Source organism: Podarcis tiliguerta (assembly GCF_965153285.1).
Source record: "Podarcis tiliguerta genome assembly, chromosome: 1".
Classification (NCBI taxonomy): domain Eukaryota; kingdom Metazoa; phylum Chordata; class Lepidosauria; order Squamata; family Lacertidae; genus Podarcis; species Podarcis tiliguerta.
The window spans coordinates 92,371,321-92,391,586 of NC_139534.1; the positions used below are offsets into that span (position 1 = coordinate 92,371,321).

General features: G+C 47.4%; 1 protein-coding gene across 2 annotated transcripts in view; it reads right to left on the reverse strand.

Annotated features, from left to right (window-relative positions):
* The window catches only part of TYRO3 (TYRO3 protein tyrosine kinase), a 67,499-nt gene that overhangs the window by 43,210 nt on the left and 4,023 nt on the right, over nt 1-20,266 (reverse strand). Inside the window, exons 2-3 of one of the 2 annotated variants that reach the window (XM_083449880.1) lie at nt 14,623-14,830; nt 10,163-10,263 (exon numbers count right to left, since the gene is read on the reverse strand). In XM_083449880.1, coding sequence (XP_083306006.1) covers nt 10,163-10,263; nt 14,623-14,830 — 309 coding nt within the window. The remainder of the gene's footprint in view (nt 1-10,162; nt 10,264-14,622; nt 14,831-20,266) is intronic. The other variant, XM_083449881.1, reaches the window with a different exon arrangement.

The following is a 20,266-nucleotide window of genomic DNA, read 5'->3' on the forward strand; positions in this document are numbered from 1 at the left end:
TACCAAACAAAATTGTAAGAGAATATATGAATGCACAGTATTCTGCAATATTACAAGGGTTTTACATGATTATCACTAATGGCTGCTCATTAAGATTTCAAGGATGCTCACTCATCCTTGCTGCAGACCTTGAAGAGCGGGAGAGGAAAGTAGCCCTCTTTGTATGCTGAAACATTTTCCTCTGGAACTGCAAACATTTTCTGAGTTGCTATAAAGTTGACACAAAATGCTTATACACTGCGTATTCTATTGCCCTGAGATGTACAATGCTATTCTATGGCGACAGGCTCTTCATCAGGGCTGCAGATGTCTCATGTTATCAGGGATGGGGAACCTGTGACCCTACAGATGTTGTTGGAGTCCAACTCCCACCAGCCCCAGCCAGCATGGCCAATGGGAATGGGTGAAGGGAGCTGTAGTCCAACAACATATGGAGAGCCACAGATTCCCACATCCCTGCATTTCATTATTATCTGCAGTACATTGGCTTTGTCCTTCGTTGTGAACCCAGACCTTCCAGTTCTAAAATCTTTGTTGGAAATGGCGCATGAGCAGTTCATCCTAGTTATCATCCCTGCCCATCTCAAATTGGATACCAATTCATAGGACGAAATATGTGCATTGATTCAAATGCTGCACGAAAAGGATACCTGATACAACTGTGTGGCCATGGCAAGACTTCTTATTGCATGGTGATTTAATCAATGTAATACTGGACATTGGTAAACTAGGGGGTGAGGAGAGACATAAGCTGAATATTGGGGCAAACTTTGCATGTGCTGCATTCTGAACAAATGAAAGATTGGTGGATCGCTAACTCAATGGAGTTACTCTGCCAACAAGATCAGATAACTTCGATAGAAATCCAGATGAGGAACAATTCTAGTATTTATACCAGGCCTCGCCAAACTACTGAAACTAAATTCTGCCCTAATGCATCTATGTGAGGGTACATTGAACTGAGGCATCCACCATAGGCTGAATGAGCCTCCCCTTTTCCATTGTCCCCATATGCACCATCCCCATCCATCGACATAAGGATGGTGCAGCTAAATATGGCCTCTACACAAATAGTATTCAGCCATAAATATGTGGTCAATTTCATAGGGAAAATTTGGCAGTTAGCCACACAATTGGGTTGTGCATTGGGTTTTATGTGTGTAAGACATATTTGGATGTATTATCTTTGTGTGAATGACAAGGGTTTGAGATCTGCTCATGCTCCCCACCCTATGATTGGACAATACTGTCAGGGAACTGCCATCGGCAGGACAGGAGGTGCCAAGGCTCTCTGAGGTAGAGAGAGACTTGACACCTGAAGAGGGAACCAGTAGGGGGCGAACAGGAACGTCAAGGGAAGGAGAGTCGGAGGAATGGCTCAGAGATGCTTCCAGTGAAAACAGTGGGGAAGTCTCAGGACCTCCTATAGGAACACCCGTTCCTCGGCGGAAACTGTCACGCAGAGAGTCCAGAAGACGTGTTTCCGTTAAGGAGCTTTTATGTTGGAAACGTTTCCGAAAGCAGCCACTTTCGGATTCTGCTAGCGACTGACGCAGCCATGCTGGAGGGGCTCCGTCACAGGCAGAGGTTTGAGAAGCTGTTCAAACTCTGAGGGATTGCAATTTACACACAAGCAGCTCTTCATCCCATCACAGCAATCCGAAAGTCACCGACAGCTAGCTTGTGCCAGGGAGAGGCATCATGAGCGAACCAGCAGGAACCGGAGGGGCAGCTGGAGGAGGTCCAAGCCTGGAGGAAAGGTATAGGACGTTGGAAATCCAGCTTGCCTTGCAGACGGCGAGGCTGGAAGAAAGGAGGGCTCAGGATGCAGAGAGGGGGAGGGAGAAAGCCACCCCACTCAACAGAAAGATGCCAGGATTGGTGCAGAAATTTGGGGGGGACCCCAGGAACTACCATGCCTTTAGGACAGAGATGCAATATGCTCTCAATCTGCAATTCGATGACTTCCCTGATGAGGAATCGCGAGTGGCTTTTGTAATTAGCCACCTCGAATCAGGGGCGAAGGACTGGGTTAGACCCTTGATGGCAGCAAATAATGAGATCCTAAAGGACGCGATGAAGTTTTTTCGTGCCATGGACCTGATGTTTTCCAGTGACATTGAGCAGGGAGGGGTGCGAAGGCAGTTAATGGCTTGCAAACAGGGAAACCGGACTGTCCGTGAGTACTGGACTGAGTTCACTATGTTGATTCATCGATTGGGGTGGGACTTGGCTTCTGAGCCCATTCAAATGCTTTTCGAAGAGGGTCTGTCTTCGTCCTTGAAAGATGAACTTTCCCGGAACCCCAGAGCAGAGTCTATGGACCAGCTGACTAAAGCCGCGCTAGCCATTGGAGCGCGCCAGGAAGCGAGGGCTTTGGAGAAGCGGGAGGGGAAAGGAGAACGTTGGAGGGAGCTCCGCATTCCAGACATTCCAGAGCAGCCTTTCCCGCCGGCAGAGCCGATGGAAGTGGGAACAGCGCGTGCGCGCACAGTTTCAAACATCGGTGAAGGGCGGAAGAAAGAGGGAAAGGGCGGGAAAAAATGCTATCTCTGCCAACAGCCAGGACACTTTGCCAGAGTCTGTCCACGGAGAAAGGAATGGCAAGGCATGGCAGGAGCTGTTGGGGGAGAGGAGGAGGAAAGCACAGAGCAAGTAAAAGCCAACGCCTGGCTGCCGTCGGGGCACAGCAGCCAGGCTCAAAAGCAGTGAGAGTGCCCGCACCAGAACCTCCCAGGCCTGCTCTAGTGATAGAGGTGTTGCTAGAGCTGCCAAATGGACACCCCCTACAGATCAAGGCCCTGCTGGATTCAGGCAGCTCCTGTAATTTCATGAGTAAGGAGTTCGCAGCTGAGCACCAGATACAAACCCTCCCCTTAAGTAAACCCCTGCAGGTAACCACGATTGACGGCAGAGAGCTGTTGGGAGGAGAAGTGAACCAACAGACAGTTCCCATGATAATGAGGGTGGCAAGACACACCGAGAGGATAGCGTTTAATGTGGCCACATTGGGAGGAGCTCCCATTATTTTGGGGATGAGCTGGCTGGCACTTCACGATCCTCTAGTGGGATGGCACCAGAGGGTGGTCTCCTTTGGGTCGGCGCATTGCCTGGAACACTGCAAGCAGGGGAAGGATCCAGGGGGAGCCAAGATCACCTTAGCTGGGATGGAGGTAATGAAGCAAGGGGAGGTGCCTCCGCAATATGCAGATCTGAGCAACGTATTCAGCGAAAGAGAAGCGGACAATCTGCCGCCGCATAGACCCTTTGACTGTCAAATCAACCTACTCCCGGGGGCTCAACTCCCAGTGGGCAAGCTGTACGCCATGTCAGACAGGGAGATGCAGGAGCTGAGGGAGTTCATTGACAAAAACCTGAAGAGGGGTTTCATCAGAGAGTCCCGAGCGGTGGGGGGCAGCCCAGTGTTTTTTGTGGACAAAAAAAACACAGATAAGCCGAGACTTGTAGTGGATTTCAGGGCCCTAAACGCCGTGTCGGAACCCCTGGCCTTTCCTATGCCCCGAATTGATGACATTCTGACCAGGGTGAGGAAGGGGAAGATTTTTACAAAACTGGACCTGCGGGGGGCGTATAATCTGATACGAATAAGGAAGGGGGATGAATGGAAGACCACCATGTTCACCCCTTTGGGAGCATTTGAATACCTCGTAATGCCCTTCGGTCTCCAAGCCGGCTCCGCATGTTTTCAAGCTTTCATCAACCACGTCCTGGGGCCGTTGCTCTACAAGAATTGTGTGGCCTTTTTGGATGACGTGTTGGTGTATTCGGAAAATGAAGAGCAGCATGTGAGGGACGTGAGAGAAGTGTTGGGCCGGCTGCAAGCCAATCAGCTGTGGGTGAAACTGGAGAAGTGCCAGTTTCATGCCAAGGAGGTGGAATTCCTGGGGTACCGCCTGTCAGACCAAGGATTGGCCATGGATCCAGGCAAGGTCCAGGCGGTGCTGGAATGGAAGACACCGAAAACCAAGAAGGATGTGCAAAGATTCCTGGGGTTTGGGAACTTTTATCGGAAGTTCATCAAGAATTTTGCACACTTGACGGCGCCCATCACCGACTGCCTCAGTAGCAAGAAGAAATTTGTTTGGACGGCGGAGGCGGAGAGAGCTTTTGAAGAACTGAAAAGGGCTTTCGCTTCGGAAGAACAACTTCTGCATGTGGACCTACAGAAGCCCATGAGGGTGGAGACAGACGCGTCAGACAGAGCGGTGGGGGCTGTGCTTCTTCAGCCGGGAAGAAATACGTCGGAGTGGAGACCGTGTGCCTTTTTCTCGAGGAAGCTGAATAAGTCCGAGCGGAACTACACGGTGTATGACAGGGAACTACTTGCCATTCACGAAGCGTTCCGGAGGTGGAGACATTTATTGATTGGGGCACAACACAAGGTGCAAGTGTGCACCGACCACAAGAATTTGGAGTATTGGAGAACAGCTCGAGTACTCAACCAACGGCAAGTGAGATGGGCACAGGAATTTTCCAAATTCCACTTTGAGATTTGTTATGTACCAGGCCCAGAGAACGTCAGGGCGGACGCTCTCTCACGCAAACCAGAGTACTTGGAAGGGGAGGGGGCAAGCGAAGAAAGACATGTCATTCCTGAGGACCGCTGGGTGTGTGGGGCGGCGCTGGTGGGGAGACGAGAGCTGGTAGAAGAAACGGAAACTGACGAATATGCCCAAAATAAGCTCAGAGGCCTCAGGGGAGAGGGTGAGAGCCCGGAGGGTTTTGAAGAAAGAAATGGGGCATTGTATTACAAAGGGGCACTGTATATACCAGAAGGTGAATTGAGAGGGAGGGTACTCAAGCAGTTGCATGATAGTCCCACGGCGGGACATTTTGGACAACACAAGACCATGTGGATGGTCACCAGGGAGTTTTGGTGGCCCAAGGTGAGGGAAGATGTAAAGGAGTATGTAAGAGGGTGTGACCAATGCCAGAGGGCCAAGGGGGAAAGAAGGGCGCCGGCAGGGTTATTGGAACCACTACCCACGCCAGAACGGCCTTGGGAGGCGGTATCAATAGATTTTATGACGGATCTGCCCAAATCCAAAGGGAAGACGGCCATCATGGTAGTAGTGGACCTGTTAACTAAGATGTGCCACTTTGTAGCATGTTCACATGCAGTCACAGCGGAAGAAACAGCGAAGTTGTTCGTAGAACACGTCTTCCGGCTGCATGGCGCCCCCTTGAGGGTTGTCTCGGACCGCGGGAAACAATTTACTTCCAGGTTCTGGAGGAAGCTCATGAGCTTGCTGCACGTGGAAGTCAATTTTTCGACGGCCCGGCATCCTGAAACCAACGGGCAGGCGGAAAGAGCAAATGGCATCCTCCAACAATATCTGAGGTGCTATGTCAATGACAGAGGGAATGATTGGGTCGAAAAGCTGGCGCTGGCAGAATTTGCCTACAACAATGCGGAGCATGTGTCCACAGGGATGAGCCCCTTTTTGGCCAATTACGGGTGTCACCCCAGGGCATTCCCGGGGGAGGGGGGCGAGAGATGGAGCGTCCCAGCGGCCGAACATTTTGTAGAAGAGATGGAAGCGATCCATCGTCAGCTTCAGCTCAACTTAGAAAGGGCCAAGGCTCAATATAAGAAGCAGGCAGACAAGAACAGGAGGGAAGGTGAAACCATAAGGGTGGGGGATCAGGTGTGGTTGTCCACCCAAGGGTTGCCGTTCAAAGGGGGTTGTAAGAAATTAAGACCCAAGAGATTGGGACCCTTTGAGGTCATTCAGCAGGTCAACCCAGTGGCTTTCAAACTCCGGTTACCCAACCACATGAAATTGCATCCAGTGTTCCACAGGTCATTACTGTCACCGTACAAGGGGGGAGGTGAAGAGGAGCACACCAGGGGACCGGTCTTGGAAGAGAGGGAAAGCAGTAACCATGTAGCGGAAATCCTCGATTCCAGGTGGAAGGGCAATCAGGTGGAGTATTTAGTGGCGTGGGAAGGGGAACCGGAGTCAGAAAACACCTGGGTGACTGCAGAGGAGGTCAATGACGAGGTTTTAACAGAAACGTTCCACCAAAGATTCCCGCGGAAACCACAGCCGGTAGCAAGGTTTAGAAGGGAGTATTTCGGCACCACAGACGAGGAAGAGGAACTGGAAGGATTCGCGGAGTCGGAGTTGGAAGAAGGAACGGACTCAGATGACGAGGAGTACCGAGAGACTAGGAACCACAACGAGTGGAGAAAGGTGTTCGAAACTTCAGACGATGAGGAAGGTTCTTTCCGGGGTTTTACCTCCTCACAACCCGTAGGGGAGGAGACGGGAGGGGGTGAAGGGGGCCCTGGAGGGGAGGTGGATGTCAGGGAACTGCCATCGGCAGGACAGGAGGTGCCAAGGCTCTCTGAGGTAGAGAGAGACTTGACACCTGAAGAGGGAACCAGTAGGGGGCGAACAGGAACGTCAAGGGAAGGAGAGTCGGAGGAATGGCTCAGAGATGCTTCCAGTGAAAACAGTGGGGAAGTCTCAGGACCTCCTATAGGAACACCCGTTCCTCGGCGGAAACTGTCACGCAGAGAGTCCAGAAGACGTGTTTCCGTTAAGGAGCTTTTATGTTGGAAACGTTTCCGAAAGCAGCCACTTTCGGATTCTGCTAGCGACTGACGCAGCCATGCTGGAGGGGCTCCGTCACAGGCAGAGGTTTGAGAAGCTGTTCAAACTCTGAGGGATTGCAATTTACACACAAGCAGCTCTTCATCCCATCACAAATACCTTCCAGCCTTTTTGATCCCAAGGAAAGAAACTGCTGCATGGTGGCTTTACCACGTCAAAAAACAGCAACAACCCACAGTAGAAAAAAGATCTACAATGGAAAGTGAAGCTACATGAAGAAATGGCTCAATATATTTTAATGCCTAAGGCAGAAAATTCATACTGCACCCCAACCCCACCCTATGCATGATCAGCTGCCCAAGGCAGACTGATTCACCATGCCTGATAGTATAGCATCCCCTTTAGATCTGAAGCTCCTTTCTTTTCAGATAATAGGAGGTGACTGAAGAAAGATCACTTGCTCTTTTGTAAAACAACAATCCTCAAGCTGAAAAACTTGAAAAATCCAGTTATGCATGGGTGTGGGTGGGTGAGAGAGAGAGAGAGAATGAGAGAGGATAATGGATAAATGGGGTATATGTTTCTGGTGTGTGAATAAGAAGGGATGCCTGAGAAAGAGAATGAATGGATGATGGAGAGGAGAAAGGGGCAGAGAATGAAAATGGAGTGGCAGACAGAGAGAGAGAGAGAGAGAAAGAAAGAAAGAAAGAGGAAGGGTGAGTGGCAGAAATGGATGGCTGAGTGTGAATGGGATGTGCATGTATATGCGTGGCTAAATGGAGTGTACAGTGGATTGGCAGATGTGTGTGATTGTGCATTTGGCCTTGCCTAAATTGGGCACTACTGGCATGTGGCCTCTGGATGATAGTTCACAAAGGAACACAGTTCTTGGGTTGAAAGGGATGCCCTGCCCTTGCACTAAGCAACAATTTGAACTCATGCTCATCAAATGTTCTGTTACAGAATCTTTTGGTACCTTAAAGATTAAAACATGTACCATGGAATCAGTTTCAGTGGGCGACACTCCACAGATGCATCTCTCCTCAATCGCCCAGTCATTCTCTTTCTCATACACCCATTCTTATCCACACTGCACAAGCACATATCCTGATCATCCATTATCCTCCTGCTGCCACAAATCTGAAGATACCTTTATTTATATTTTTTTGTATTTATAGAGCCACAAAAAGAGTGTGGCCCAGTAACAGCAGCTCAGTTACTGTATATACAGAATAACAAGTAATTGTTCCACCTTCAGACGGTTAATTGCAGTCTTATCGTACTCTCCGACCCTGATAGAAATTTACCTCCATCAATGACACTTATCTTTATCTCCAAGCAAATATTTAACATAGAATTGAGCTGCGCTTCCTGGTAGCTTGGCTAGTAAAGGGTCAATAATTTGCTGTCAAGCTCCAGTATAGAAATTGCAAAACAGAAGGGCCCATTCCACCTAATGGTTGTGGCAAAGGCACACCCCTGAGGACAAAGAAAGGATGTATTATGCACTCCTGGCTTGGGAGTAACAGGCACCTCCTTTCTCTCCAGCGTGGCAGACAAAGTCTAAACATACACCTCTGCATTACATCCAGGCAACAACTGCCACGGGAGATTACATCCCTTCTTCTTAAAAACAAACCACTATGAAACCTCAAATGACTCGGAAATATGAAGTTCTTCATGGAAAAAGACAAATACCTGAAGCAGCACACTATTCTGAGCCCATGCTGGGAGACTGATTCAGCTGTGAGTCAGACAGGAGAGCGCTGCCTACTCCATCAACGATGTAACTCTGCTGCAGATAGCCTGCAGCCGCTGCAGATTCCCTTCCAGAGAGCGTGCAGATCTGACGCTGGCAGCTTTATGAGGTCTGCTAGCATCATAACCCTGGAAGGACGTACAGCTGCAAATGCAGGGAGCCACCCACTCTAAATGGTACATATTTATGTTGATACCAGGCCAGAGTGCTGTTCAGTGTATCCTCTAGGTTTCTGCGTGCAGTCTGTGTGAGCCAGGGTGATGCAGACTAGGACCTGGGAGACCAGGGTTTAAACCCTCATTTGGGTGACCTTGTGCCAACCGCTGCATCTCAGCCTAACCTACCTCATGGGGTTGTGGTGGGGATTAAATGAGGAGAGGGGGAGCCATGAGCTCCTTGTAGGAAAAGGTAGGATTTAAATGCAATAAATTATAACAATGAATACTATGTAGAACTAATATGCTGTCAGTCTGGGCAAACCTGGCAGATGAAACCCTACATGCCTCTCTAGCACAGTTAAAAACATGGCTCATGGGTAAACAATGGCTGTCTCGTGAGGTTCTCCATGGCATTGGAAACATGGGTTATTTGAAGGCCTGAGCAATGAGCCTAGAAAAATCACTGCAGCCCTATATTAATCAAAAATTCATTTTCTGTAAGGCACCAAGGGGTATTTAAAACCAGGACTTCCAGAGTAGCCGACCTCTAGCACCTGGTCTCCTGCGTCACTAGCATTCTGATTTCTGAACCAGGCAGGCTAGGCTCTATAAGTGAAGGCTGCTTTCTAGGCTGAGGTACTGTTCCCATTGCTTTCATGGGACACTGTAGTCCAGGCATCCCCAAACCCGGCCCCCCAGATGTTTTGGGACCACAATTCCCATAATCCCTGACCATTGGTCCTGTTAGCTGGGGATGATGGGAGTTGTAGTCCCAAAACATCTGGAGGGCCAAGTTTGGGGATGCCTGCTGTAGTCTGAAGGTGGTCAGCTGACCTGAAAAGCCAATAGAGACATACCCAACCTTATAAAAAGTATATATTTCCAAGCCAGCCCCTTAATCTGAGGTGCCTGAGGCTTGCCTCCTGTGGTACCTAACCTCCAAGGCACCTTCCAATTATGTCTCTGCTTCTGGTACTTTAGTTCTGCCCAATCTGGTACTAGACTCTGGTCTCTCTCTTTGACCATGTCCATTACCTCTAACCCTGTGGGGTTGTCGGTTTTCTACTTTTGTTTTGCCTGATCCAGTACCTGTCTCTGACTATCTTTCCTGCTTTTTACTCATCTGACTAGCCCGTAACCTAATGCAGATTCATGCTCCACAGTAGCCAATTGCAAGGCTGAGCCCCAGGGTCTGACTTTATCTAAACATGCATATGGAGAAGCCAGAAAATGGAAGACATGGATTCTCATATGATCTGAAGGATCAGACACATATTTTGGTAGGCTCTCTGGAGCCCTCATTCTATAGTTAACCTATCTGACATCACACTCACCATTAAAACATTACGAAGATGCTAATTCTAGCTGTTTCTTGGGCATGCTTTCAAATGAAAGTTGGCAGACATAATGTTGGAAGCACTCAATATTTTGCAGAACTAAAGACCCAGCAAAAATTGTTTGATAGGTCCCCTACACCAGCTACCACTCTCTTCTGATCTTTAGATGGTCGCTGCGACAGCATAATTGTTTTGGTCATAGCAGCACAGACACTGGAAATGAGCCAACATCATCCAGGCGGTCTCTTTCCACAATTTCAACATGCAGCCAAGTATTGCGTCCTCAGCATGCCTGCCTTGGGCAAGAGCCAGTGACAGGGCCCTTACCTTCCACAATGAGCCACACTTGCTGTGATTCTTCTTTCTTCCCGTTGGTCTCCACTTGGCACCAGTACTTCCCAGAGTCTTTCCGGTCCACAGACTTCAAGCTAAAGTGTTGAGAGAGCGATGAATGGTAAATGGCACTGTGGCATAAACAAGCAGCTGTCATCACAAGCTCTTCCAATTCCATCCAGTGATCTACAAACATTGGAGCCATTTCCGAAATAGTAAAGCCCTCCAGCTTCAGCATGTACTCATGTGATCACAGAAAGCTGTCCTAACTACAAGGCCCTGGCTCTATCTGGCCCATTACTGCAAACAATTGCCCAAAGCCTCACACAGAAGCTTTTCTCACATCTGCAACCCAGGTTTATGTCAGCTGCAGATGCCAGCAAATGAACCCAGGACTTGCTGAATGCAAAGCACAAGTGTCACCGCTGGGTTTTGGCTCTGCAAAAGGAATGCAGTTTGCCATATCCTGAGAAGCACTTGTTTTCCAGGATTCCAGAGAACATGTTAAATTGTGGCCTTACAGTGGCCCATGGCTGCATCCAGCCTGAATATGCAGGGAAAGCAATAAACCATGTGGTGAGGCTTCCACCTATTTGTGTGGCTACCACGAAGCAGAAGGAGCTCTTTAGAGAAGATTAGCCAATCAGTGCAAAGCATATGCCATACCACAAGTGACAGAAAATAGGTCAGGAACACAGGAAGCTGTCTTGTACTGAGGAAGAATATTGGTCCCTCTAGTCCTCTACTCTCCATATATTGTTGGGGCTACAACTCCCATCACCCCTGATCACTAGCCATGCTGGCTGGAGCTGATGGAAGACATGGAGGGCGCTCCCTGGTCCAAATTGATTGGCAGGATTTCAAAGATGGGCCTTCCCCAGCCTTACCTGGAGATGCTGGCGAACTTGCAAGCAATACTCCATCACTGAGCTACAGCCCTTTCACCAGAGACATATGATTTTGGAGACTGAGACAGAGATTGGAGGAGAGGCTACCCTTTTCAAAACAGTGAAGGAATCTTTAGCACTCACACGGGAGAAATAAGTGCTTATCTTGAAATACTGCACGAATTAATTAGCCAAGTGCCATGCAATTCCTGTTTGCAGAACGTGACTTAGCTAACTCCCTGGTTCCAGGAAGTCTAACTGTCCTCATCTTGGAAAAAAGAGTCTGCCAAGCCGCTCTAACCCTGAGACTGGAGTCTAAAAACATGCGGAGAAGGCAAATGTGTTGGTTAGACAAGAGTGAAAGGGAAGGAGCAAACATTCCCTCATCAAGGTGATGACTCAGAGCTGGAGCTCTTCATCTCTGGCCTTATTCAGCACCGCATAAACCTAAATAAATATTTCACATACTAATCTTTTCTTACGAAGTGGGAAGCAGGGTAGAGAGTAACTGAATGCATAGAATGTTGCTTTAAACCATGAACCAAGGGAGAAATTCTGTCCACAGCTCCTCAAGTTCAGACACTTATGTCAATTTATATCAGACTGAAGACAGCTTTGTACGGCTTCAGCTTGCGATAGCCACAGGACAGTCCAGCCCCTACCAATTCCAGCTGTGGCAGATCATCACAGGGTGACCATATGAAACTCAAGTGATCAAGTGTCATTCTGATTGGGAAGGGACAACCGGCAGCTCCACTCTCAGCTTTTCCTGATCCGCCTATCAATTTGCTAAATTAGACATCAGTGCAACAGCCTACAGGGTATTTAATTAGGGCTGCCAGAGGTGCTATTTCAATGCTGTAATGCAGCAATATATCCTTTCCCCACCCATCCCGGCTCCTTGTAAAACAAGTGTTTCCAGGAGCACATTTTCATTTCAAGGGCTCTGTTGGGAATCCAAGATTCTCAAGTAACTATTTAATTCAAAAGGCCTCCGGAGAGATGGATTTGGGAATAGGTAATTTTTGTATACTCCTGGCAATTGTTGCAGTAATTACTGTACTTGCAACCAGTATCTGGAAAGATGACTGGCACTTTCCCTCTCCCCCCCCCCGCCCACCCGCTGTACCTGTCCCGCCGCAACATCCTAAGCAAACTACCCTTGAATATTTTACCCTATGATAATTGGCCCAAATGCAGAATGCTTGGCTTGATCTAAATGATGGAGTAAATGTGCTGGAACATCTCTTGTGGGGATGACTAAGACTTGGTTTGTATGACACATCCTCTCCCCTCCCAACAGGATTCCGATCTAGTCTCAGAAGTCTGATTTTAATTAGGGCATCTCTTTTTAGTCAGAGACCAGGAGAGAAGGAAGGGACATGGTGGGAATAAATGAGAGCAAGGAAACTTTTAAGTACATCTCCAGTTTTGCCGCAGAGCACATTGGAACACACAAGGTGAAAGGGGGGCTATAAAGCTTTCCTTGCTCTCATTTGCCTTCAGGCTAGGCCAGAAAAGGGGAAAGCTCCCAGTATCAGAAGGACAGATACAGCATGAACATGCAATCACTGGTGGCGGAAACAACATCTGCTGCCAGTGCTGGTCTTAGAGAACCACACAGGGGAATTGAGGGAAGGGCTGTAACTCTGTGGTAATGAACTTGCTTTGCAGAAGGACCCTGGGATAGAAGACCTCTTCCTGAAACCCTGGACAGGTGCTGCCAGTCAGTGTAAGCAATACTTATGTAGATGGACCAAGGTTTGATCTATTATATCCATGATATAAGGCAACTCCCTACATCCCTAAGGAGCTTAATAGCCTCTCTGGGCCTTCCTGCCTAATGGAGCTACCAAAAGTGAGAAAAGGTTGGGCTGGCCATTTCAGGCACCAGTACACCTCAAGATGTCCTAGACTGGATTGAAATGGTTAATGGTGCATCCTCTTTTACTGCATTACTGCTATATAATCAGGTGCGGGGAACCTCTGGCCTTCCAGATGTTGCTGAACTTTAGCTCCCATCATCCCTGTCCATTGGATATGCTTGTTGGGGCTGATGGGAGTTGTAATTCAACAGCATGTGGAGAGGCACAGGTTCCTCACACCTGCTATATATGACCATTCACAGTAGTTGATGACATGGCGAGGCTCTGCCACTCACCTAATCGTTGGCCGGTTGCATTGCTGATGCTTACCTGGAGGTGGAGAGGTAAGCTGGTGGGGGAGGAGGCTGGTGTGGTGCCAATGCACTAGTGAGTTGAACCAATCTGGTGTTCCCACTGGTAGGCTTGTACCATGCTATCCTTGCCCTTCCCCTTCTACCTCCTGGCAAGCAGCAGCACTGCGACCAACCAGAGGTTATCTGAAGAGGGCTCCCCCACCATGCCATCTGCTACTGACTACTCTGGACCAAGCCCCATTGAGCAGATTGCAGTGTACATTTTTTCCCCCAACTATTTGCTTTTATCTTGTAAGCCATCTTGAAAACCTGTGAAAAATTAGACGATGGAAACCAAACTGGTTTGGTTTGGCTCAGCTCAGCTCCTCCTTCAACAGCAAAGTTCTGCACCAGGCACAGAAAGCAATGCAATGCGATTTGAGTTTTTAAAACACTGGGTTTTAGCAAATGGACTGCACCTGCCCCTCTTCTTTATCAATTAACCTTGACTACAACAGCAGCCTTTCTTTTGCCTGAACACCCCTGTGGGAAATCAGCCCTCCTGGCCAATCTTAGAGAGGAATCTAGTCCTCTCTGCCTCCCTTCATTCCCAAGGTCCCACACACCAAAATTTTATATTGGGGTGATGAATAAAATAGGAGATGGTCATGAAGATAGCAAGGCTGGGAAACAACCATTAGAAAATGTGGGGGAAAGAGCTAAACCTCATTCTGACCAATGAAAGCCTTGTTCAGCCTACCTCTGGTTTCTGATTGTTTTACCAGACTGTTGCTCATTTGCCTTTATGCTTTCCTCCACAACTGGAGGGTTGGTGTAGCTGCAGCAGAATGGTTACAAGCTATGAATCAGAAAGTCTGCAGTTCAGATCTCACCTCCACCATGAACTCAGTAGGTGGCCTTAGTAAAAGCACTCTCTCAGCCTCAGGCTTCCTATCTGAAATCTGGGAGATAGTAATACTGGTGTACTTACAGAGTTCCTGCTTGGATCACACTAGATAATGCATTTGAGCGCTTTGAGGTACTATTCAAATACTTAGTATTATTATCAACTACAAAAATGGGGAAAGGTCTTAGGCACACACCTGAGATTTTAAACAAGAAAAAAAAAAAAGGTTTGGGTGGAATTCCAAGGAGCCAATCCCATGTTTTGCACAGCAAATATGTGGAATGCACTGAGCTCTGACTCCAAGTGCCATAGAGTACAACAGTTAGGACTGGGGAGACTAGGATTCAAATGTCCATTCAACCACAAAGCTCACTAAGTGACCAGTGGTCTGTCACAGGATAAAAAATGCAGGTGGTAGTGAGGATGGTGATAATGATAATGAAGATGATGATAGTAATTAATAATGTAACTTGGAAGCCCTTGTTCTGTACATCAGTCCTACCTGAGAAACCCAATCCAGTGTTCTTCATCTACCGGGATGTACACCTGGTCTACGCTCTGCACCACAGCTCCATCCTTGATCCACAGCATCTCTGGGTCTTCCATTCCCTCGAGGCTGCAGTTCAGCTTCACAGGCTGTCCCTGGGACACCTTCAGTTTGATTGGCATTCCAGTAGCCTTTGTACCTGGAAGAAAGCAACCTCCCTCCTCTCCACACCCACGAAAGGGGAGCGAGGAGGTCGGGAATACAGCAAATTAGCCAAGGTTGGTGGTCCGCAGCGCAACAATACATCCAGAGAACAGAACATGCAGGCACCTGAACGCCTCATCAGAGCTTTATTACATTTGCCGAATGATTATAGGATGAGAGTACTGAAATTCCAGTTAGGGAATAATGGAGGAGGTTAAATCCATGCAGGGCTTCATTAACAACATGCCAATTTGGAGATCAGCAGGGTGAAAGCCATACAGTAGCAACCTGTCAGTGGCAGATACAGATGCAGAAGACATCCCTGCAGCTGTGCCCTGACAATGCTTTTTGAAAGTGCTATTCTCAGAACAGTAGCACAAATTCCGCCCAAAATTCTCTCTGGATTTCTGGCTGCCAGGTAATATTCATGCGCTTTTGGGAAACTGTGGCTTTTGATCTACGCCTATGAAAAGAGCTGACATTTTAGAAAGTTATTCATAGAGGGAGGGGGGGGGGTTGTTCGGCAAGCACTTTCTCTTTATTGCAAAAACTCCCAAGCAGTTTAGCAAACACTACGGAAGAAAAGGCTGGTGAAGAGCCTTGGCATGAAAGGAAACTAACCATTTACAGAGCATACTTTCTCCCTCTCCTTCTTAATGTTGTGGTGTGGGATTATTTCAACCAGTAGCCAGGCAACCCCCAAACCCAGGAGGCCGTGCCAAATTTCTGATCTCATTCCCCATTTGGATGAGTGTCACCAATTCATTTGCAGGTGGTGGCGTTTCTCAGATTTCCTTTGGGGTGGGGGTGGAGGGGTTCGACGCATTCAGAATGTGCTCCAGGGCTCTCAAATGTGTTTAAGTGAGTGGGTGGAGAGAGCTATTGCGTCCACAATAAGAAAAATGTATGGAATACGTTAGCTGCACAAACACTGATGCAAGCTGTTTGAACGCTTGGGGACAAGATGAGCATATGTGGGAAGGAAGAAAATAAGCAAGATGGTAAATAAGCTGCAAGGTAGAGGATTAAAATGTGGCTGCCAATTTCCGAAGAAGACCAGGCCTTTTGTACCATCTCTGCTATAGGTATTAACCATTGGCAGAATAGGAAAGTGCCAGCCGTCAATTTCCTATCCAATTATTGATGGGTTTTCATCATAATAGTCTTATCTTTATTATAATAGTTTTGTCTTGAGTTTCTGTAACTACTTGGTGCAGTGCAGGCTTTATTTGTCAGCTTCAGCATGCCAATGGAAAGGGGGCGAGTATATAAATTCCATTAAAAATAAATAGGCAGAGGGTTGTATCCAGTGCTTTTGTTCTACTTGCACAACAGGCTTCCACTTATACAACAAAACTTTCCCCGCTTCTGCTCTCCCCTAGAGTCCCCCACACCCCCTCAAAATATGCTCCAGAGGATTGGAGGAGCCTCTGGAGCAGGTTTTGGGGACACACAGGGAGAGGAAGTGGATGTTCCATGCATGAGTGGAACTCTGTGTGTGCAGCATTGTTTACAACCCACAGCAAACAAATAAATAGTATTTTCAGCATAAGAGTCAGTGATGGTTCACTCTGTTTTAACATGTTGATTTTGGCAGTAGCAAGTACTAGATCTTCCCCAGAGTAGCCTTTTCCTGTACTGTAACATGCTGGGAGGTGTTTGTTTGTTGTTGTTGCTGTTTTTAATGCCTTTAGAGGCTTAGTCAAGGATCGAATTTCTACCACCTCTGCAGCCAACCATGGCATCCCATCAAGGGTATAAAAGCCCCAGGCAGGGAAAGTACAGATTTCAGATATCAAAATGCACATAATGGGGCTGAATCATTCTGATTTCAAGGAACACCCAAAGGTGGAGAGTCATTGGTGCTTAAGTTGATGGAGAGACACTGCACATGAAGCAAACACTGTACACCAGCAACAGTACCCAACTGTCCGATGAAAGTAAATGAATTATCATGAACAGCACTTGTTTTTCTGGAGTCTTGCTAACAGGTACCTATCTCAAGACCCAGACATGAACTCTCAACAAGAGCCTCAACTCTAACCCTCTAACTTGGGCTGCAAGGATAAGGTTCCCCAAAGTGTTAAGCAAGGTAGATGGAGTCACCAGGGAGAATAAGATCATGTCTCAAATTAGGACACAGGCTTCCTTCACCCCTCCTCTAACTCCCTCTCTGAAAGAAAGAAATGTGTATGCACAAAGCACCCAGACACCCACAGTCACAGAATGTCATCAAGCCTGCAACATGGGGAAGCTGCTTAACAACCCTCCCTTACTCAACAGCTGATAGCAAGAGTATCCTGTACATGGGAGCACATAGTAAGTAGCATGTTTTATGCAGAACCCAGAAAAACTCTGATGATGCACAGGCAAAGGCAATGAAGGGTTTTGTCACATTTGTTAGCAAACACCAGACACCGCACTCTGCCTATTGTCTCTTCTGGCCAAACATCTGTGATATATTCTTCTTGATGGGATCAGAGCTTTGGCACATGGAGCAAGACAAACCCAAAGTGCAGAGTATGCAACTGCCTACAGTGGATGGGTTGAGTAACCGTCACAGTGGTTACATTTCCCTTCCTGACAGGTGACCCTCCGAAAAACTGACATTAGAGGAATTGCCACTAATGGGCAACTAGGCTGAGCCATGCATAATGGAACTAGGTGGGTGATAGCACTCTTTCTTCTGTTTACTCAAGTAGCAATCCTCAAGGAGAACCTTGTAAAGGGAACTGTCGTGTGCATCTGCTAACCATGAGTCACCCCCAGACTGCCTGGCAGTAACATATCAGGTGCAATAGGACACAAAACTGAAATGCGGTGATGCACAAAGTTAATCTTTTTCTCCTCTGTAGGACAGCTTTCAAAGGTAGAAACTACATCACTCAGTACTCTACAAGTGAGGCTCCTCATTAAAAAACAGTGAACAGGGTTGGTGCCAGAGCTGAGTGGGCCCCCAGCGTAATGTTCCTCATGCCCCCTGACAAAGCTACAGCTGCATAAGTGACTTTGACAAGTGGGTGGGGCACTATCAGCTGACATCGTGACACCAGATGATTGACAAGTGGGTTTCTCCACCTACCTGTCAAAGTCTGCCCGCAGGGGCAGGGACAGAGATGAAGGTAGCCCTGTGGGCAAAAACATTTCCCAACCCCTGCTTTGGATGTGTGTTGGATTGCTGTGCTATTGACCCTACAACAGACTGAGCATAGTGCTGTAACTATTACCTAGTTACAGGTCCCAGGGGAGAGTTCAGATTCTGAATGTTCCTCTATATAGAAAACCAGCCCATGAGGGAGGAGGTTAGGCTCTCCAACACCTAATTCTCTATGGGTGGTTCCAGATGTGTTTTCCCAGTAGTGATGTATGGAAGTGAGAGCTGGACCATAAAGACGGCTGATCGCTGAAGAATTGATGCTTTTGAATTATGGTGCTGGAGGAGACTCTTGAGAGTCCCGTGGACTGCAAGAAGATCAAACCTCTCCATTCTTAAGGAAATCAGCCCTGAGTGCTCACTGGAAGGACAGAGCCTGAAGCTGAGGCTCCAATACTTTGGCCACCTCATGAGAAGAGAAGACTCCATGGAAAAGACCCTGATGTTGGGAAACATCGAGGGCACAAGGGGAAGGGGACGACAGAGGACGAGATGATTGGACAGTGTTCTCGAAGCTACCAGCATGAGTTTGACCAAACTGCAGGAGGCAATGGAAGACAGGAGTGCCTGGCATGCTCTGGTCCATGGGGTCATGAAGAGTCGGACATGACTAAATAACTAAACAGTATCCCAACAACAACAACAACCCTTTCTGCAGAAAATCCAACAGGCTAAAAAATAATAATATTATGCTTCTAATAATCCACTCATGGTACCTGAACAACCTCACATCTGAAAGCACCCTATGTCAAGTGGGATTTTTGTATGAAGGCGCATTCATTTATGTGAGCTCTCAACAGCAGTCTGAAGTGCCCAGACACAGGTTTACCACCTCAGGGAGTACTAGTCCTGCCGTGACACTGGCTTTCCAAGATGCCCCGCTAGGATGTGCCCAGCGTGCCAGGACCATAGGATCCCCCTGCGTATACAACTTAATTGCATTCATATTTCTATGGCATGCTAGCAGTTGCTCATACTGCTACATGAGACTGACAAAGTAATTAGGGGATTTTTTGACTGTGCAAGAGTAGGAACATGAAGCTAGTGTCAGGGGACCCAACTGTGGTTAGTACAGCCCACCTGCACAACATCAGTAATGTTATTCCCTACTAGAGAACCTCTGTAGGGGAAAAGCATGTTGTTCTTTTATTGGGACTTTTATTGGATTACAAAGCCTGTTAATTCACTGGTTCCCATGCTGCACCCCTTGTAATTTTTCTCCCTTTTGTTGTTCCTATAAACTTAGTGGAAATTGCTAAGAGCGATGAAGCTGGCAAAATAATACTTTATGTTCAGACGCAGCATTTGTTGTTGTTGGGCTAAGGAATTAATCATGCCACTAAGAAACATGATCTAACCCCTTATTATTTGATTCAACAATGACATAAATGGTGTGTGAGTATGTGTACCAGAAAGCATCCTCCCTCTCAGCTCTCCCTCTAACTGAATATAACAAGCCCGGCATAGCCACACCACATACACACGCATGACATGACAAGCAGTCTTATGAAATGTAGGCAGCACCCTGTGGCAACAAGACTGCTCAGCTTTCAGTAATGCACTTGGCTAACAGGGTTAATAACACACAAGCATTGATATATCTGGGAGCCAACTTAAGATTTACATCCCCACCCTCAGCTGTGGTTCCAAGAAATCACAGTGCAAGTCGCATTTGAAGGAGTGTACTGGGCAAAGTACAAGAAGGACGGATTTGGGGCAGAGAGCAGGAATTTTTAAGGGACCAATTGGCTTTAGTCTCCTTTTGGCGCTTGATGAAAGGAAAGGGGCGAATGGTTAAGCGATAGGAAGGTTTGGAAAGAGCAGGGATTAATTTTAATATATATTGAGTGTGTACACATGCACACACACACACACACACACACACACATATATTCCCAATTTCCAACCCTGATTGTTACCTAATTAAGCTCTTACGCACAGAGATAATTAAAACCTAGTCATTAACGTCTCTTCACAATGTAATGATTATGGAAATCAAAAGATGTTGCTCAATTAGGAGGTGCAGCTTCGCAATTCTTACAGATTTGGACTCAAGAAGCAGTGTGGCTCTTAGCCACCTACCTTTCCTAGCCAGATGGCAGCTGCTTAGAGAATTGACAACAATTATGTAACTGTATACAATTATATTATGGAGGAAACATAATAAACACTCCTCACAAACCAGGATTGCTTTCTCTGTTAGTTCAGCTGACAACTTGGCAGACTGGGAAGTTAGCTGAGCTGCTCCACCTTTTGGGTCCAATGTGGGCAGAAAATCCTGCCGAACTGCGAAGTGTGTCT